This window comes from Notolabrus celidotus, chromosome 20, assembly GCF_009762535.1.
Source record: "Notolabrus celidotus isolate fNotCel1 chromosome 20, fNotCel1.pri, whole genome shotgun sequence".
NCBI classification, from domain to species: domain Eukaryota; kingdom Metazoa; phylum Chordata; class Actinopteri; order Labriformes; family Labridae; genus Notolabrus; species Notolabrus celidotus.
In genome coordinates this window covers 5,687,715-5,706,499 of record NC_048291.1, presented here as the reverse complement: position 1 = coordinate 5,706,499, position 18,785 = coordinate 5,687,715, and the positions used below count along the sequence as shown (strand labels likewise).

At 41.4% G+C, this 18,785-nt stretch overlaps 1 protein-coding gene and 1 pseudogene across 1 annotated transcript in view; both read right to left on the bottom strand.

The window, feature by feature from the left end:
• Positions 1-415: 415 nt before the first annotated feature.
• The window catches only part of arhgap27l (Rho GTPase activating protein 27, like), a 30,332-nt gene continuing 11,962 nt past the window's right edge, over positions 416-18,785 (bottom strand). The window contains exons 6-22 of the mRNA XM_034711735.1: positions 17,242-17,379; positions 16,819-16,887; positions 16,636-16,695; positions 16,453-16,548; positions 14,676-14,756; positions 14,459-14,524; positions 11,073-11,140; positions 10,875-10,962; positions 10,655-10,756; positions 9,141-9,239; positions 7,846-7,924; positions 7,540-7,659; positions 7,295-7,393; positions 7,131-7,208; positions 5,374-5,508; positions 4,628-4,733; positions 416-3,021 (exon numbers count right to left, since the gene is read on the bottom strand). Of these exons, the coding sequence (XP_034567626.1) occupies positions 2,844-3,021; positions 4,628-4,733; positions 5,374-5,508; positions 7,131-7,208; positions 7,295-7,393; positions 7,540-7,659; positions 7,846-7,924; positions 9,141-9,239; positions 10,655-10,756; positions 10,875-10,962; positions 11,073-11,140; positions 14,459-14,524; positions 14,676-14,756; positions 16,453-16,548; positions 16,636-16,695; positions 16,819-16,887; positions 17,242-17,379 (1,662 nt within the window). The 3' untranslated portion in view covers positions 416-2,843. The remainder of the gene's footprint in view (positions 3,022-4,627; positions 4,734-5,373; positions 5,509-7,130; positions 7,209-7,294; positions 7,394-7,539; positions 7,660-7,845; positions 7,925-9,140; positions 9,240-10,654; positions 10,757-10,874; positions 10,963-11,072; positions 11,141-14,458; positions 14,525-14,675; positions 14,757-16,452; positions 16,549-16,635; positions 16,696-16,818; positions 16,888-17,241; positions 17,380-18,785) is intronic.
• On the bottom strand, positions 4,202-4,312 carry LOC117804622 (annotated as a pseudogene).

The following is an 18,785-nucleotide window of genomic DNA, read 5'->3' as shown; positions in this document are numbered from 1 at the left end:
GACTGACCGCTGACAGATCAATCCAGTCGACAGGAATGGGACGGATTAAATCATTCTGTGCAATCGGAATGACTCGCAGCGCTAGAGTCATTGCTGTATTCACACTTACCACAATCAAGTTGACTTAAGGTGAGAAGAAGAGGGTAGGATTGTGCAATCAGTGATGTCTTGTAAAATATTTAAAATGATGCCATTATCTACCTGTCCCAACATGTGTATTATGTGCAATTGTAACAACAGACAACAACTGAGCAACTGTTATGAAACCACTTTTCTTTCATTTTTTTGTCAGTTTATCAGAATTTTAATGTATTTTCCCATTGCTTTCAATAAACAATGAGATCACAGTACACATGAGAGACAGAACTACCTTCAGTTCCTATATTGTTTTTGAAAACAAGAGGAAGCACTTGCATACAGATCAGTGTCACTTTTATTAAAGGTCAGTAAAATACCCTCCTATGTACAGAGTTTAATCTGTTAAATGTCCATGTTATCTTTGTTCTATACCTCTCATATATATATAGCCTCAGTACTATGAAACATACAGCATTGTACAAATTGTCATTCCTAGAATTTGTTGTTACAGCAGGACATAAAATACAAAAGTAAAAATTTAAAATTCATCCCTTTAAAAAACAAACATTTCTGTAAATCCTCTAAAACCTGTGGAGTCCCTCAGGGAAATATCCTGGGTTCTCTGAGCTTTATTTTAAATCATATTCTATATTTAAGAAAACACTTTAACATTCAATAAAACCTCTTATTTTTGTTTTTAATGGATAGATCCATGTTGTGTTTTGCACAGAGAAGCACAAAAACAAGAAATATCTGATGAAAACACGTCATCTTCATGACGACGAACTCCTCCTCAGGTGTCATTTTCTGTCCATGATTCTATAGAAACACTTGGTCCAATGGCTCCATACTGTCTGTGACTGATGACATCATCAGGTCAATAAGGTTGAAAGTTGATCCAGTGTTTAATACAATTAAAGTTTTCCATTCAAAACTTAAGAATAACTCATACTTGGTATCAAGTCCTTTTTTTGTGCAAAAGCGTTAGCCAGCTCTCGTGAATGCAACACAGAATTGTGGTTGTTGTTTTGTTCTTGATAGTCTCTTGAAAGCCAAAATAGCTAAAAACTTCCACATCTTCATGAGCAAATATGTTAAGAACCTCTAGAAGGAACCTGGGCCCAGTTCTTCGAAAGTAATCTGATCAAATTAAAGCTATCAGATCAGATCACATCTAGGAGACCGGTTGTTTACAGAGGAAAATAGAATTGCTGAAACCATTCATCCTCTAGAGGTAGCAAAATCTACACAGAGAATGTTGTATGAGGTCTCATTTAGGGCTCTTGAAATCATGATTTGTTCACCCTTAAAAGTCTGCATCTAAACTAAGGTGATCCTATTGAGTTTTTCTTTGACAAACATGAGAAAGTAAACTGGACTACCTACCTATCCAGATTTCCTTGGACAACTGAGCCCAGGTCATGGGGGGCGAAGAGCTTTAAATGTTCTTGGGACATTTTGTGCTTCTGAGGTGTAAAGTTGGAAGAAGCGTTGGTGTGTTGCATTATTTAACGTTTTTTTTTAATGCTTCTAGATGCAATAACTTACAATAGAACCATGCAGGATTGTAAATGGCTCCAGTCCAGTTCAACCCGGGTCCTTTAAAGCCAAGAAGGTGTTGTGCAGAGAAATAAGTCTTAAGCTAACCCCCCTGTGAAAAGTCTACAATGTCCGCAGGATTTTTAAAAAGGAAGAGGTTTGTTTCTACAAGATTCATACTGTTCTGAAATCACTTGGTGGTGTTGGATGTGGGATATTATTTGGTGCATTTTGGTGCATTTTGTTTGGGCCTTGAAAACAAGACACTGCTGTTGAAAGTTTGGAACAAGTCCAGGTTTATAGCTAGTTCCTTTCAGGGTCTAACTGTGTTATTGAAGGCCTTATGGTCTTTTGGTATGAACCTAATGTGCTCGACAGGTTCAAGGTCCCACGCTACAAAAATGACAAAGTTAAAAAAGTGCTTCCACAGGTCTGTACAACCATGCCATGACAATAGTTTAATTTTAATTGTTGCCCTGGAGCTTCCTGTGATGTGATGCCGACTTTACACAAATTTGGTTTCAGGAATCTATAAAAGAGAGGGCAAAATGATGTTTGAGGTCATAAGATTTACAAGGTTCTTTACAGATGTGGAAAATGTTGGGTCACTTTTTTCACCAAGTGAGGGATTTGTGAAAGGTCTACTTGGTCCATTCATGGCACTGAAGTTAAATCTGCAGTCTGCTGAAGCCAGAACGTTCGTGTCAGATCCCTCATTTATGTGACCGTCTACTGAACTTGAAAAAAAAACAATAGATGAAGCTGTTTTTCAGAGGTCTACAGGGTTCTTGAGGATCCTGAATTATTCATCCGGTCATGCTTCCAAGAATATGTTGGTGTTTTTAAGGTGCCAAAAAGTGTTTACGTTGCTGTTTGATCTGGACCATGACTTAAGTTCTCAAATCCAGTCCAGGCTTCTAGATGGTTCCAACATATCATGCACAGAGGTGTGAGAGGAGCCAGGTAAAGCCTGCAGGTTCCAGTCCTTTCAGGTGTTCCCCCCTAGTTCTTCCGGGGTCATTTAAGGCACAGTGGTTAGAAAAGAGCATCTTTAGCCAGCTGATTACAAGTCCAGGTCCTGGTGATCTTTAAAGGAGGTGAAGCTTTAATCCGAAGTTGATGAAGGTTCTTTGACACTTTGGAAGATCTTTGGCAGGTCTCATGGGGCATCCCAGAGATCCTCAGAGGGTTCTAAACAGTTCCAGAGGAGCTCAAGGAGGTTCCCCCTACCTATTTGAGAAGATGGTTTGATACTCTTTGAGCATTAGCTCCACTATCTGGCTCTGGAACACCATGTTGATCGTCATATTGGCCGACTCGGTTTGGGGGCGGAGCAACGTGGGGCCAAACACAATGGCGACGCTCTGAAATGACATCCTGTTTGACTCCTTGTGCTCTATCACCCTGGAAAGAGAGAGAAAGAGAGTGTTACATGAAGAACAATCTTGGTTAAGTGAGAGTAAACTTGTCAGGCATTTCTGTGTTGTCAGCAGTTACAAACATCCTCCAGCTGAAGCTGTCGTGGTATACTGGTGTTGACAATAACAGTCTCTTTGAAAAAGAAAAAAAAAGAAATTACATATGTGTATATATATATATATATATATATATATATATTGGGCTTTAAATAAGCCTACCATTACACTGAGTAACTTATTTGTTCATAAAAGGGGGCAGCAACTGTTCGCTGGTTGCCTCCTAGAATAAAACTGAGGGAAGACAAAGAAGAAACAGCAGCAGCAGCAGCAGCAGCAAAAGAAGAAGACTCAGTAACCAGTAGAGGCTGACATTTTTCCAGGAACCCCACGGGTCATGGGATTCCCGCGGGATGGGAGTCAAATTTGCTATTAATCACGGGATTGGGATGGTACAGGATAAAAAAGTTAACGGGGGCAGACGGGAGCGGGAAGGTCTAGGGACTGTTGTTAAGTCTTACTTGTGACACCAAGAAGTTTCCTCGGTTCATTGTGTGCAAACTGTAAACATTAGCTCACAGTTTACACACCTGCACCACCAGGTAACGTAAGAATCCCTCCTGCTCTCCAGTTTAGCTCTGAAGTTTCTCCTTTTTTTTCCTCTGGTGCATTAAATCACCTTTTCCTCTTTAAACTCCCGCTAATAAAGGTGTCCATGTGTGTCTGCAGTATGATATCGGCGCAGTCAGAATCCCTCATTATTAAGTTTAGTTGTATTTTTATGACTTTGGAGCTGCCGACCTGAACAGCTGATTGGTGCGCTGCAGGCGGAGGAGAACATCTGTGTTGCGGCCGCAAATAGTGCAAAAAGGAAAAGTGTGAAGTGAAAGTGAAGTGCTGACATAAATCACTAGTGGAGAGTACACCTAAATCAAGATGAGTGTTCGGGTCTTAGTTTTCCAAACTCAGGTACAGTATAGGAATTGTGAAGGTAATGCCTTTATGCACTTTTGTTCTTTGAGGTATGTATTGCCTAAAGACTAAAAGAAGAAAAAAATGGGAGCGGTACAGGAGCAGGAGTCATTCTGAATGGGAGCAGGATGGGAGTGGGAGTCTCTGGCCCAGGATTGGGACGGGATAAGATTTTTTTTTCCTGCTGGAGTGGGATGGGGAACAATTGGGGAATTCGCAGGGGTCAGAACAGCCGGGGTGCAATGGCTGAGCCTCGCCCTGTATGAACCACCTTCTTGATCATGGTATCTCCCATGCCAGGTAAGTATGAGACAGATAAATGCAAGGTACCCTACCAACAACCAAAAAAGTTTCCCCGCTAGTTTGAGAATTTTTCTGGTTTCTTAAAACTGTTTGTGGACCCTCCAGTCTGCAGGAAATGAAGAACAAGAGTGACCCTCAGGCTGTTTTCCATAAAGATCCCAACACAAAAATGAATCAAAATGTTGTTGTATTGAGTATTGTTTAGGAGAATCCATACCTCTTCGTCACAATCAGGCTTTAGTGTGCAGATATAAGGGAATAATCAACAGCAGTCTTCACTTTTAAGGTTTAAGTTCTCGGGAGTCTGAGACTGAACTCACTTGAGCAGGTGTCTGAACAGCAGATCCATGGTGTCGTGGTTTGGAAGAGGCAGAGAGCGGACTAGGTCTTTCATGTAGGAGACTCTCAGGGGGAAGTCTGGGACTTCTACGTGAAAATAAAACAACACAAAGAACAGCTTCTAAACAAACAGCAACATTCCTACAAAGACCACAAACCTGTTGACCCTTTGATGACTGAACCCCAACAACAACAAGCTTAACTATCTATTCATGTTACTCAGAGGATGGACCCTCATGATTGTTGTGATCTTATGACCATTTATCTTGGCCCATGATTAGTTTGACAGTGTAATCTAGTTAGACCTGGTTTAAATGTTCCAAACAACATTTCCAGCCAAAAGCGAAATCTTTTTGGGTTTTTGTTTTCATGAGTCTTTTCCAGATCAGGTAGGAGATTTTGGACCCAGAAAATACCTGAATAAATGGTTGTTTGGCTCTTATTGGAGGCAGCTTCTCTTCCACCCCTACCAATATCTGTTTCTAGATGTATCAGAAAATTTCAGCTGTTTGAGGATACACAGTTTCGTTTTTAATCAAGCCTGTGAAGAAGATGAGCAGTGTATCTTAAAGCTACTAAAAGTGTCTCATATTAGTATTTTGAATTTAATTTTCCTTTAAGACTGTAATATTTATTTTTAAACATGATTTAAACACCACTGACACTGTGCTTTATGTTTGAGTGATACGTTTTAGGCCGTGCATGAGGCATGGATTCTTTTACTCACGGATGGCAGCGATGAATTTCTCGAAGCAGCTGAAGGGAAACAGCGGCTCTGGAAGCTCACGCAGGAAAAGTTTGAGAGCGCCAGTGATGACGTGGATCTCCTCCCACTGTCCATCATCAAGGTCCAACTGCTCCTCTGAGAAAGACAACAAGTGCAAAACTTTGGTATGTAGGAAAACAACTACAGTGTGTTTACTTAGAGCAAATTTACCAGAGCATCGTCTGCATACAGTGACACTTTGGGGAGAGCCAGCCATTACAGGCATACAGATTAGCTCACAGATGGACAGACTACTGACTGCATATAAAGATGGACAACTCCCAATATTGGCCATTGTACAAAATCAAAGCCAAAACTTCCCCCTACGCTGGCGGCATCATTTGGTACTAGAGTTTGGACAGTAGGGGTCAGCTGGTGGAGCTGTGGTATTGTTGCGGCATTTCCCCGACCAAAACACAACTTTAGTTTACTGATTAAGCACTAAACAACCCTCAGGTGGGTACAGTCCACAGCAGAACATACTGTTGTGTTGATTTGAAGTAGACGTTCAAAACTTTGGAAAGTTTCTTTAAGAGAAACCAACCATCTGCTTCTCTCTGGACTCAAATACAGTGAAATCTGTGTGTCGTCTGCATACAGTGAGATTTTAGGGAGTATCTTTATATCACAAGTCCGTTAAGCCCTTACGGAAAGTTTTGAAAAGGTTAGAGGACGGAGAGGTGGCCAGACAGACAAACAGACGGACGGACAGACGGACGGATGGACAGACAGTAATACAGAAAGACGGACAGACAGACAGACAGACAGACAGACAGACAGACAGACAGACAGACAGACAGACAGACAGACAGACGGACAGACGGACGGATGGACAGACAGTAAAACAGAAAGACGGACAGACAGACAGACAGACAGACAGACAGACAGACAGACAGACAGACAGACAGACAGACAGACAAAGACGGATGGACAAGGACGGATGGACAAGGACGGACAGACACACAGACAGAAAGATAAGCAGACAGACAGACAGACAGACAGACGGACAGATGGACGGATGGACGGATGGACAAAGACGGACAGACAGACAGACAGATGGACGGACAGACGGATGGACAAAGACGGACAGACAGACAGACAGATGGACAGACAGACGGATGGACAGAGACGGTCAGACGGACAGAAAGACATACAGACGGACAGACACACAGACGGACAGACAGACGGACAGACAGATGAACAGATGAACAGACAGACAGATGAACAGATGGACAGACAGACAGAAAGACAGGCGGATGGACAGACAGAAAGACAGACGGACGGACAGACAGAAAGACAGACAGACAGACAGACAGACAGATAGACAGACAGACAGACAGAAAGTCAGGCAGGCAGAAAGACAGGCAGACAGACAGACAGACAGACAGACAGACAGACAGGCAGGCAGGCAGGCAGACAGACAGACAGACAGACAGACAGGCAGGCAGGCAGAAAGTCAGGCAGGCAGAAAGACAGACAGACAGACAGACAGACAGACAGGCAGGCAGGCAGACAGACAGACAGACAGACAGACAGGCAGGCAGAAAGTCAGGCAGGCAGAAAGACAGGCAGACAGACAGATGGACAGACAGACAGACAGACAGACAGACAGACAGACAGACAGACAGACAGACAGACAGACAGGCAGGCAGGCAGGCAGGCAGGCAGGCAGGCAGACAGGCAGGCAGGCAGACAGATGGACAGTCTTTATCTTTTACCATGGTCGGCTTTGTGTCGTAGTTTCTGGATCACAGCCAGGTTCCCACTCACTCTGTAGATGCCGTCCACATCCAGACCTGAAACACACACACTCGTCAGGCTTCTGCCTTTTTTAAATTATATTTTAACTGTGCATGTTTTGTGTGTGTGCATGTGTGTGTACCTCTCCTCTCCACCGCTCTGATACACTTCTCCACAAACTTGGGAATGGTGGTGCTTTCTCTGTGACAGAGGGTATCCAGGTGACATCCGAACACATTCTCTGTAACATGAAATCAAAAAACTTGAAATTAAATGCTACAGCAAACGTATCTGAAAACTGGCTGCTTATTGATGGACTGTGTTCATGTTTAATTCACCGTTTGATGACAATGTGGTCACTATGAAAGCAGGCAGACACGTTTTTACCTCTGATGTAGCCCCTCTCTTTGACGCTCTGCAGCGTGGGCCTGCGCTGGAGGAAGCGCCGTAGTTTGGTCCGAACTCGTCTCTGTTCAGAGTCGGGAGTTCCTGATGAATTACCGGTCGCTGAAACAGAGAGGATAAGGAGTAAAAGACCTGAGGACTGATGCAGAATAACAGACTCTGTTTTGGTCCTTGTTGGTTTAATAAGATGGGATTGTGCACTGGAAATGTTCAACACTGATTAATTTTCATTATCAGAAAAGGAAAGTGGGTCCAAACTGAGACAACAAAGACAATCTGTGAACTCACATGTCCTCTTCCTGTCTTTGTCCTCTTTGTCCGAAGCAGTGTCTACTTCATCATCATCCTCGGACACATACACCAGCTCCTGAAAGAAGTCATGAAACAACTTTTACAGCAGCTGTCCTGATCCATGATCTGTTCTGGTCACTTTAGCACTGACCTGTTTTCTCTGTAGAGCACTTGACAGTTTGGGCTCTAATCCTCCAGGTTTAATCTGGATGAGAATAAACGTGGTTTATAAATCCACTTATTTGTTACCCAGATTCAGAAAATTCTGGTCGTTTTTGGCCTCTCTTTTAAGTAGTAGTGAAATTGATCAACCTGATCCAGTTACAGACTTTTCAATTTTACCAGATCCAGATTACAAGTCCTTCTAATGAGACCAAATACTAAGTTTTTGAAACAACACTAGCTAGAGGTGGGTTCAGGATAGAATCCAAAACTGTGTTTTTTAATAATAATAATCACAATACATTTTATTTATATAGCGCTTTTCAGAAACTAAAATACACTGTAGAACTGTTAAAATCAATACAAGCAAGGAACAAGGAACACAGATAGAACAAAACAACAGTAAAATCACAAATTAAAAGCTAACTTAAAAAAAGGTGAGTTTTTAAAAGAGATTTGAATGCTGAAGGGTCAGAGCAGTTTTGGATATGGGAGGGGAGTGAGTTCAAGGGGGTGGGGGCGGCTACGGAGAAGGCTCTGTCCCCCCCAGGTTCGGTGCTTGGTTGGCGTGTGAGGAACGCAGGTTACGGGAAGGAGTGTGATGGTGGAGGAGGTCAGGGAGGTAGGAAGGGGCCTGGTGGTGGAGGGCTTTGTGGTTGAGGAGGAGGATTTTAAACTGTATGCGGTAGGTAAGGGATGGGGAGCCAATGAAGATGTTGGAGGACGGGGGTGATGTGGTCACGGGAGTGGTTGCAGGTGAGGAGGCGTACAGCAGAGCTCTGAATGTATTGCATTTTATGGAGAACTTTGGATGATGTGCTGCACAGGATGCTGTTACAGTAATCTAAACGGGATGTGATGAATGCGTGGATAAGGGTTTCTGCTGCAGAGAAAGAGAGAATATTTTGTCTCTTCAGGACAGCTGAGGAGAGACGGGAAATGTGGAGAGAGGAGAATTGGGGGACAACATGCAGCACATGGTCGCTGCAGGAAGTCGAAACCAGAGGCCGCTGCAAGAGGGGCTGTAGCCTGTGTACATGGGGCACACGCCTAAACTGCCAGGCCAATAGCTAAGATATGATTCAGTGAAATAGCTACTAGCGAACTGTTGCAATGAATGTGTTAGTTACCAGCTGTTTGATGGTTTCCTGGATCACTTTGAGCCAATCAGTGATGATGCTTTCTGTGTCATACTGCATCAGATACTCGCAGCCCTGCCGAGTCCTCAGCTGCACACAAACACAAAAACACCATAGTCATACACAGTCCAAAACACCACGGCTACATGTTATTACAATGTATTAACCATTTCATGTTGGTGCATCGTAATACCAATGATAGCATAAAAAAACAGACCTCTTTCATGTCTATAACATCAAAAATATGCACGTGCAGTTTGGCAAAGGAGGCAGCACTTTGCTCCATTCATCCTGACGAGTTAGAAAGCTTTAAACCAGGGGTGTCAAACTCCTTTCAGTTCAGGGGCCACATACAGCCCGAGTTGATCCGAAGTGGGCCGAACCAGTAAAATCATAACATAATAACCTTATAAATAACGACAACTCCAAATTTTTCCATTTGTTTTAGTGCAAAAAAGTACAAGTACATTCTAAAAATGTTCACATTTAATGAGCTATCTTTCTTCATAAACAGCAGTTGGATTTTTCGCCATGATGAGTCTCATAGTTGGGCTGAATATGATATTCTTTAAGGACTGAAACCTGCTGTGAACACACCAAACACACAGGTTTCACAGTCACCTGACACAGTAGTGCTAGTGTCAGTAGTGAAGGAGCGCACATATGACGCACCCACATGTATGGTAAGCACATGCCTGATATTATATATTAGAAGTGCTATAAAAAGTTTATGAAATTCAACCAGATTATGCAAATTGCAAGTATTATTTTCCCCCCTCTTTTTTAGAAAAATAGTCTGCACTCTGTCAGCCGTTTGATTGTATGTGCCCCCTTGAGGACAAATTTGAAATAGCAGTTACAAATGTTTCACTTTGCGGAGTCATGGGGACAGATTGGAACCTCTGGCGGGCCGGTTTTGGCCCGCGGGCCGTATGTTTGACACCCCTGCTTAAAACAATAGTCAAAATGTCTGGTTGTTACTGGTTGTGGACTTGAGTCCTACAGATTTCCAACAAACCACAACCGTTTCAGAGAAACTGGTGTTTCAGTTTAAAGAGTGACCCTGTTGAATGACGACTTTCAGACGAATGTGTCAGGGTTTTCTCGGTGACAACAGCTGTTGAAACACTCAAAGAGTCTTCATGAACGCGTCCTTCTTTATTATAATGTCAAACTAAATCAGCAGCAGAATTCATGATCCCTTTACACTCGCCGAATAACCATGTCAGCTCACAAGCTAACAACACAAATGATTATTAGCTAACGGTATACAGGTGAAGTTGGCTGATGGGACGTATTTTTCTGGCTTGATTTATTAGTGTTCTTGTGAGCTTGTCTTTGGCTCAGGAGGATTTCTTACTTCAAGACACAAAACTCAGAGTCTGTGTGTTGATATGTGAAGGTCTGTACACACCCCTCAATCATCATCTTTGTTTAGGAAAAGTAAATGGGTCAGATTATAACCATAGTCAGAGTGGGTTCCACTATGGTTAAAGATATCATACTTCTAGAACGTTCTTCTTGGATGACTTGTCCTTGGGGGCCCAGCCCACTGAGGCTCCTCTCAGCTCGACCGTGTATTCTGGAACAATCTGTGATGATTTACTCTGAAGAAAAAAAGAAGTCAGCACAGATCAGACATAGTGTCATAAGTGGAAATGGCTGTTTGGTCTCATATTCAAGTCAATCAGCGTAGTCCAGTATCTGTGTTCCAGTGGTTCTTACTGCGTTCCCTGTTGGAGCAGACTTGGGGTCTTTGTGGAAGGTGAGGATTCCACCATGGAGGACCGTCCAGGACTGACTCCAGTTCTTTCTGTGATGAGCAACAAGCATGGTGAGGACATGATCTGTGGACTGTGAACAAACTGCATCACATGTCAAACAAAGAGAACTGCACTCCTTTCCTGGACGTTAACATCTCACCTGATCTTTTTCCCATTGTCGGTTACTTTGGTCTTGTTGATGATTCCTGCTTTCTCCAGCAGATGGTACTGTAGAGACAGAGTCAGGCAGACAGGCAGGTGAGTCTTCAAGTTTCTCTGTACTTGCAGCTCAGCTTTGAAATATGACCTCTGAGTAAACATGGGAGTGGTTTGTTCCTGCACCGCAGACACATTTATATCTTTATGCATTAAATTCTTTACACCCTGACTCATGTCTGATCGTTTCCAGAAACTTTTTACAACTTCATAACACAACACACCCAGGAAAGCCACACCTTTAGAAACTACACAAGGAGTCTCACATTTTTTAAAGTGACATTGTGATCCCCTTGAACAACCACTGGGAATTTAAAACCTCTGCAAGAACCTCTTTAACATCTTTAAGGTCCCCTAGGTTCTCCTGAACTTCTTAAAAGACCACTAAAAGATCCCCTAGGATCCAACAGACACTTAGGACCTCTGCAATGACTGTTTATTAAGTTAATAAACCTCCAAATGCAGATTCCCAAGGGCCACTTCAAAGTACCTCAAAGATCCCCAACATGATACCTGATATCTCCTTTGGGGTCCATGGTTCTTCCTTAAAGCCAAGGGCAAATCCAAAAGGACCCAAAACACACCATTAAGGACCCCTGAAAACTCCCCAGAGACCTTTTAGTCCCTAACAAAGTTCCACCAAAACCAACATTAACTTCCTCAAACCACCCTGGGTCTTTTGCAATGATGCCTAACCCCCTTGATATTCCTTTAGGATCCCTTGAGCCTTCTGATAGGATTTCTCAATTATCCACAAGGTCCAGTCCGTGCAGACAGACCTGCATGAGGCCATCTTCCAGAGGGAGCCAGTTTTTGAATTTCTTTTCCAAACAGGCTGCGATTTGAAAGCTGACGTAGGAAATCTTTAAAATATCTTCAAGGATCACTGAAAGATCCCAAAGCTCCTGTCCCCCTACAACTCCCCCAGACTCCCTTTTACTACCCCCAAACACTCCTGACTCTTTCACAATGATGCCCAAAATCTTCATTGACACTCCTTCAGGATCCTTCGATCTGTCTCAAGGACCTCTGAAGCGCCCCAAAGGACTGATCTGTCAAGTCAGACAATCTTCTCTTCAAACACTTTTAGTTTAAGATCAGACTTTTTGCTCCCTTACTTTCTTAAAACTTTGCATAAGCTGGTGCTGCTTATTCTCGTCCAGTTCACACTTGTGTTGTTTCATGTCATGGTTGTTTTGTAACTGGATGTCATCATCTTACAGCAAAACAAATCTCCCGATGGATACAAAAAAGTAACCTGGACCTGGACCTGAATGTGAACCATGATTTCATTTCTCATTTAATTTGTATCACATTTTAAAGTATGTTGTTAATAAATGTCACAGTTAAAACACCAGTCAGAAGAGACATTGGATCCTCATTATCAACAGCAGAACCCATGAGAACTGTTAGTACACATGACATGACAGATAAAGAGGGGTTAGTAGAGAACCACCGGGCAATTTTCTGGGCAATTTTCTGGGCAGTGTTCTAAGAAAAAAGTCCTGCAGGCTGCAGTGTTCATTGCATCAACATCTAGACATTTAACATGTACCAGAAAATAAATGATTTCAGGTGTAATTCTGTTCAGACCAAAACTGTTTTTGTACCAGGCTGCAGACATGTGCTTGCTTTTAAGATGGGCTTTTTGAATGAGTGTGTGTGTGGGTGACTTCAGTGGTTTTTGCAGCCAGCCTCAAGTGGACACTTCGGGAGCTGCAGTATTTATCACTTCTGCACTGGCTTCAGGAGGAGGAGGAGGAGGAGGAGGTGTTAAAGAAAGCAGTGCAGAAAGCAGTGCTGAAAGCAGTGCAGAAAGACTCAATGTCACAACTACTAAATGTGATATTACAATTTTGGGGTTCAGAGTGCAGAGCAGTTCTCCTCCGGAGCAATCGCAATCGCAATCAAAGTTTGCTGCAAAAAACTGACCAGAGGCCTGGATCTGCATCACAGAGATCCGAAAATATAAGGTGCATTCATCAGAGTTGTCCCCAGAAATAAAGCCATTCAATAAGAGTTTGAATGGGTGGTAAATAAATTAGGGTTCAGGTTTAATTCTGTTCAGACCAAAACTGTTTTTGCACCAGGCTGCAGACATATTCAGTTTTGCTGTAAAGATGGGCTTTTTGGCTTTTTGAAAGTGTGTGTGTGTGTGGACACTTGAGGAGCTGCAGCGTTTAACACTTCCACATTGGCTTCAATTCTCAAGACCAGAGGTTACCTTTTGGTCTTACAGTGTGTTCAGACTATTTGGGGGTGTTAAACACGAGTTTGAGCACATGGTAAATTCACCCTCCAGATAGATAAAGCAGAGATTTCTTGATTTTTTTCATCCCCCTTAGAGGAGATTCCTGTGATTTATTCTAGATGGGGAAGATGGGCAGTTTCACTCCTATCAGAAAGTCACATAGATGCAGAGCTCTGGCAAACTGGACCCAGAGAAGGAACAGAAGTCCTTTTGATTGAAAAGCAATGAGCAGGTCAGAAACCTTGCCCAAGTATGAGCATCATGATGCAGAGTTGTAAAAACTGAAATTACAAGTCAGGTCTGTCCTCAAGAGGAGAGAAAAACAATCCTTCAAATGTTTGTTGATTGAGGGCAGTTCAATTGTATCTCATGCATCTAGACACTGACTGGATTTTGGGACACAGTATCAAGCTGATTTTGGCATCCAATGTCATGCTTTGCCCCGGTTAAATTTGTGTTGCCGGCCATGCATTTGCATCTTATAATTGACTGTCTAAGTAATATTGCTGCTGGGAGTTTACAGTTTTGTCTGAACACACATAAAGATTGGAACTGAAATAAGTCTTACAGTCTCACACAGAACTGTTTTTTCACACCTTCATTAGCACCAGATTGGAAGAGGAAGCAAAGAAATCCTTATCACAATTGAATTACTGTTACTCTACCTAGCCACACCATGAGGAGTCTGTGTGGTCAACACTTTTTTCCCTTATTGTTGCTTTTTACAAGACATGCCCTCATTCAATGAAAGTGAATATTCCCCCCAATACAATTCCTCCAATGAAGAATTGTATTAATCCTTAATTCGGTTGCTAGATAAGATAACGTCTGTATCATTCTATTTGTTGACTGAAGTAGTAATACTGAGGAGGCACAGCAGGGGGCGCTGTCTGTCTGAACTGCCCAGAAAGTTTCCTTCAGACACCAGTTAGTGTGATAAAAAGTGAATTCAAGTGTTAGTTTGATTTTCTGTTTGTTAGTTAGTTAGTAACACCTGCTACTGTAACACAGTTTGTGCGGTTACAACCACCAACAACCCAACAGACACCCAGCAACCCGAGCAGCCAATGAGCACCTACGCTCAGCTGTTGGGAGCTTGTGCTCCGATCGGACAGATTCCTCTTCAGTTTGTTTCTGTCAGCAAGCTTGATGTGGGAGAACAGGATGACATAATACAGTGTCAACGAATGAATGAATGAATGAATGAATGACTGAATGATGGGCAGAAGAAGAACAGAGGAGCAGTTTCATGGATTAGACAGAGGACGTGAGACAGGTGAGTGAGTGTGTGTCTACCTGTGGACTGTCAGGGGATTGTCTTCTGTTGGACACTTCAGTGAAATCAGATATGTTCCTCCTGTGGCTTGGAGTAAATGTCTGAAACACAAACAGAAGGATTCAGGTGAAGGTTTTAGGATCTAGATGATGTGGGTTGATCTTCTTCGGTCTGATTGTTACCTGGTTCATGTGAGTTCTTTATTCACACAAGTTTAATGTTGTTCTTGCAAGTAAAAGAGTTGTGGGGAAGAAATGGGGATCTTGTTGAATAACTTTTAATCTTGTTAATACAAAAATAAATGTGCACATAAAAGTAGTAATCAAGATTGTGCAAGATTGGATGTTGTGTAGCAAGTTTCATGCTGTTCAAACAAGTTGTAATCTTGTACATTTTAATTGTTTTTGTCGCTTTGTTTATGGTTTCCATACCAAACACACCATTGTCTCATGTTTGAAGCACTTAATTTGCTTCAGCCTAAAACAAGAAGACAATTTCACTGGCTTCAGTTTATTTTTAAATGTATTCATATTAACTGTCCGCACTATCTGAAAGAGTTCCTGGTTCAATATTCATCTTCATATTCCCTCAGACGCAACATCCTTTCTTCATTGTCCCCAGAATCCATAAAGGAATTGGTTGCAGGTCATTCAAATTCAAAGCCCCATCCAATTGGAATAAACTACCCCTTTCTCTTAAATCCATCACCTCCATCCACTGCTTTAAATCAAATTGGTTTTATCATTTAAAGGTGATATATCATGCAAAATCAACTTTTAAATGGTTCTCTACCTGAAATATGTGTCCCTGGCATGTGTACAAACCCCCCGAAAATGAAAAGAATCCATTCCACTGCCCCTGTTCTGATTTCTCCACCTTTCTGTAAATGTGTGCTGAAATGAGCTGTTTCAGTTTTCAGTGTTTTTCATACGTCATAACGGCATCCGGTCTGTAACGGAAGTCAGAGCTCAGAGCTTGTTCAGCCCATAGACGGTATAAAATACAACTCAACCCCTCCTCCGTTTTTCATTCACTGCACACATGTGTGCTAACAAGGAGCTTAGGAGGGAGGCATGCTAGTTGTAGGCTGTCTTAATAAACACAAAGGTCGGTTTTACTCCCCACGTCTGCAGATTTGAAGATCTAGTGGATGATTTTTATTTTTCATGGAAAAGTGCTAGCGCTAGTTAGCATAGCCACATAGCTACATGTTCGTAGCTGTGTACCAAGACACACGTCGACATGCTGACAAATAAAACAACAAGAAACACTAAATCTGTGACCAATCCTACAGAAAAGTCCTGCTGCAGGCGCCTCTCCGTCAGGATCAGATTCTTGATCAGATTCGGAGGGTTGAAGTAACGCGGGTCTGTGAGCCGCCGTGCATATTCAGCCAACATGTAAACATTAGATCAACGTGCTGGAGAGCCGAGGCCACATCCACTTCCTGAGGGGGCGTGGTCAGAGAGCTCATTCTCATTTAAAGGCACAGACACAGAAAACAGCCTGTTCTGAGCAGGGCTAAAAAAGAGGGGTTTACAGGCAGACCAAAATCTGATTTCAAAGTGTTTTTGTTGAGCAATAAACTTTAAAGACATGTTTTGGGGACTTCTTAGACCAATATATTTTGATGAAAAAGAGCATAATATGTCACCTTTAAAAACAAGCTGTTTCTGTTTCTGACATGTGTTAATGTGCTTCTTTGATGTCTTTTTCTATGTTGATGATTTCTATTGTCAAAGTTTTGTTTAATGGCGGGGTCAGCACATCACTTGATAGCATGTTTGTAATACTCACGTCTTCGGCCACACTGTGTCTCCAGTTCTTGACCTGCAGAGCTTTCACCTCTTCAGAAACTCCATTTCCCATCAGCCTTTGGGGCAAATGCGAACCCTGTAACAATCAAAGAACTGATCAGTAAAATATCTCATGCCTCAAATTGCATGCAGACTAATAAAATGATCTCCTATAGGTTGTTACCTCCTGCAGCCTCGGGTCTAGATGAGCTCTTGGTATCAGAGCGAGAGGTTGCTGAGGATTCTGGGAAAATAAATACAGAGATTATTAGAAGAGCTGATGAGAGATTTACTTATTTCAGTTATTAAATGTTTGAACGTGCAGCTGGTGTTTGCGTGTGTATGTTTGCGTGTGTATGTGTTATACCAATGTGAACACAGAGTCATTGCTGTCAATCCGCACATCTGTGGGATAATCTTCCTCTGGCAGCGGAGGCTTCAGGTAATCATAGAAAATAAGGATATAAGCAAGGAGTCTTCATATTTAATTTGAAGATTGTAAACAATCCTGTGATATTGTAACAACAGATTATAATTTTTTTTAAGTAATGGGAACTGCAATAATTTCCTTTTCTTTGGCCTCAAAAATACAAGACCGTCCCTCTGAAGTGAAAAGGCTCCAGCAACCATTGCTAATTTTCAAACAACCTCATAAGTTCTCCCTTTCAGTAAAAAAAAATCCAAAGTTGTTTCACAGAATTTTTCTTTTTACTGATTATCATGCATTGATCTTAAGTGATTTCTGCTCTGACTCAAGTCTTGAGTAATCTTAAGATCTTCAGGATCTCACCGGGCCTCCTACTGGAGAGGATGGGGAGGAGGGGGAGAGGGGCTCAGGTGCAGTCCACGACGTGGCTCCCGAGGTGGGGTTGTAGTAATAATATCTCCCTGATTTTTCATCCAACAGCTGCTCCCATCCAAAAAAAACCTGACAGGAGAGAGAAACAGGAAACTTCATCAAAAAGAAAGCAGACACACAATGACATGAGTAAATAGATAAACTAATACGATCATGAAACGGTGTGGTTGATATCTTGCAGAAACTTTTTAACTCCAAGGGATATTTAAGGTACCTTTGAACACATTATATGTAGGATACAGCTAAGCAGCTGTTTCAAGGTACCCCAAAGTATTTGCATTAATGTACCTTTTAACATAAGGTTTAAGGTACCCTTGAGCATCTCTGTAAAGGTACTCTGTTGTGTATTTTTACATACCCTTTCTTGAACACTCTGGGGTGCCATTAAGGGTCTGTTAAGGATCCTAACAGCTCCTGTTTGAGGATATTCACTGGCATATTGTATTGTATTGTATTATTTACTTACTTACTTACTTACTTACTTACTTACTTACTTACTTACTTACTTACTTACTTACTTACTTACTTACTTATTCATTTATGTTTATCATTATTATAATTATATTATCATTAGAATTTTCATTATCATTAGTTTATTATTATTATTATTATTATTATTATTATTATTATTATTATTATTATTATTATTATTATTATTATTATTATTATTACCGCCATCACATATTATTTTTTTATATATTTATTAATGAACTGATTAATCAATTTATTAATTTATTTGAAAAACCTCTATAACAATGATTTATTTATCAACTGTTTCACCACCTTATTCTTTTTAATTAACATTTCTTCTTTTAAACCTTTGGCATTGTATTTCCTTTTTGCATTGTAAGAATTTCTACACTCCTCTCTGTCTGTTAAAGGTTTATTATGTCTTTCAAATCCTGCCATGCTTTGTTTTCAAAGCACTTTGTGAACATTTGTTTTTAAAGGTGCTATACAAATAAAGTTATCATTATTATTGTTATATGCTTAAAAAACCTCTTGTGTCTGCTTTAAGGTACAGTTTTTGCTCATAAGTTAACATACCCTGGCAGAATTTGTGATTTTTTTGGCCATTTTTCAGAGACTATGAAAGATAAGAGAAAAACTTTTTTTTTCATTCATGGTTAGTGGTTGGGTGAAGCAAATTATTATCAAACAACTGTGTTTACTCTTTTTATATCATACTGACAACAGGAACTACCCAAGAAATCATACATTCTGCCAGGGTATGTATACTTATGAGCACAACTGTACTATCTAGGTATGTTTTTTAAATGCTCTTTAGTGTCTGTTTCCAGGTTACCTCAAGTGTTTGAGATGCTGAGGCATTTTTCCAAAGGAGCCCTTGGTCATCTGTTTGAAGAAAGCTTTTAATGGCCGTTTTATGGAACCTTTGAATATATGTCTGACGTACACTTAAGTTTTGTTTAGGGTACACATTAGTCTCCGTTTTGAGATACCTTTCACAAAGT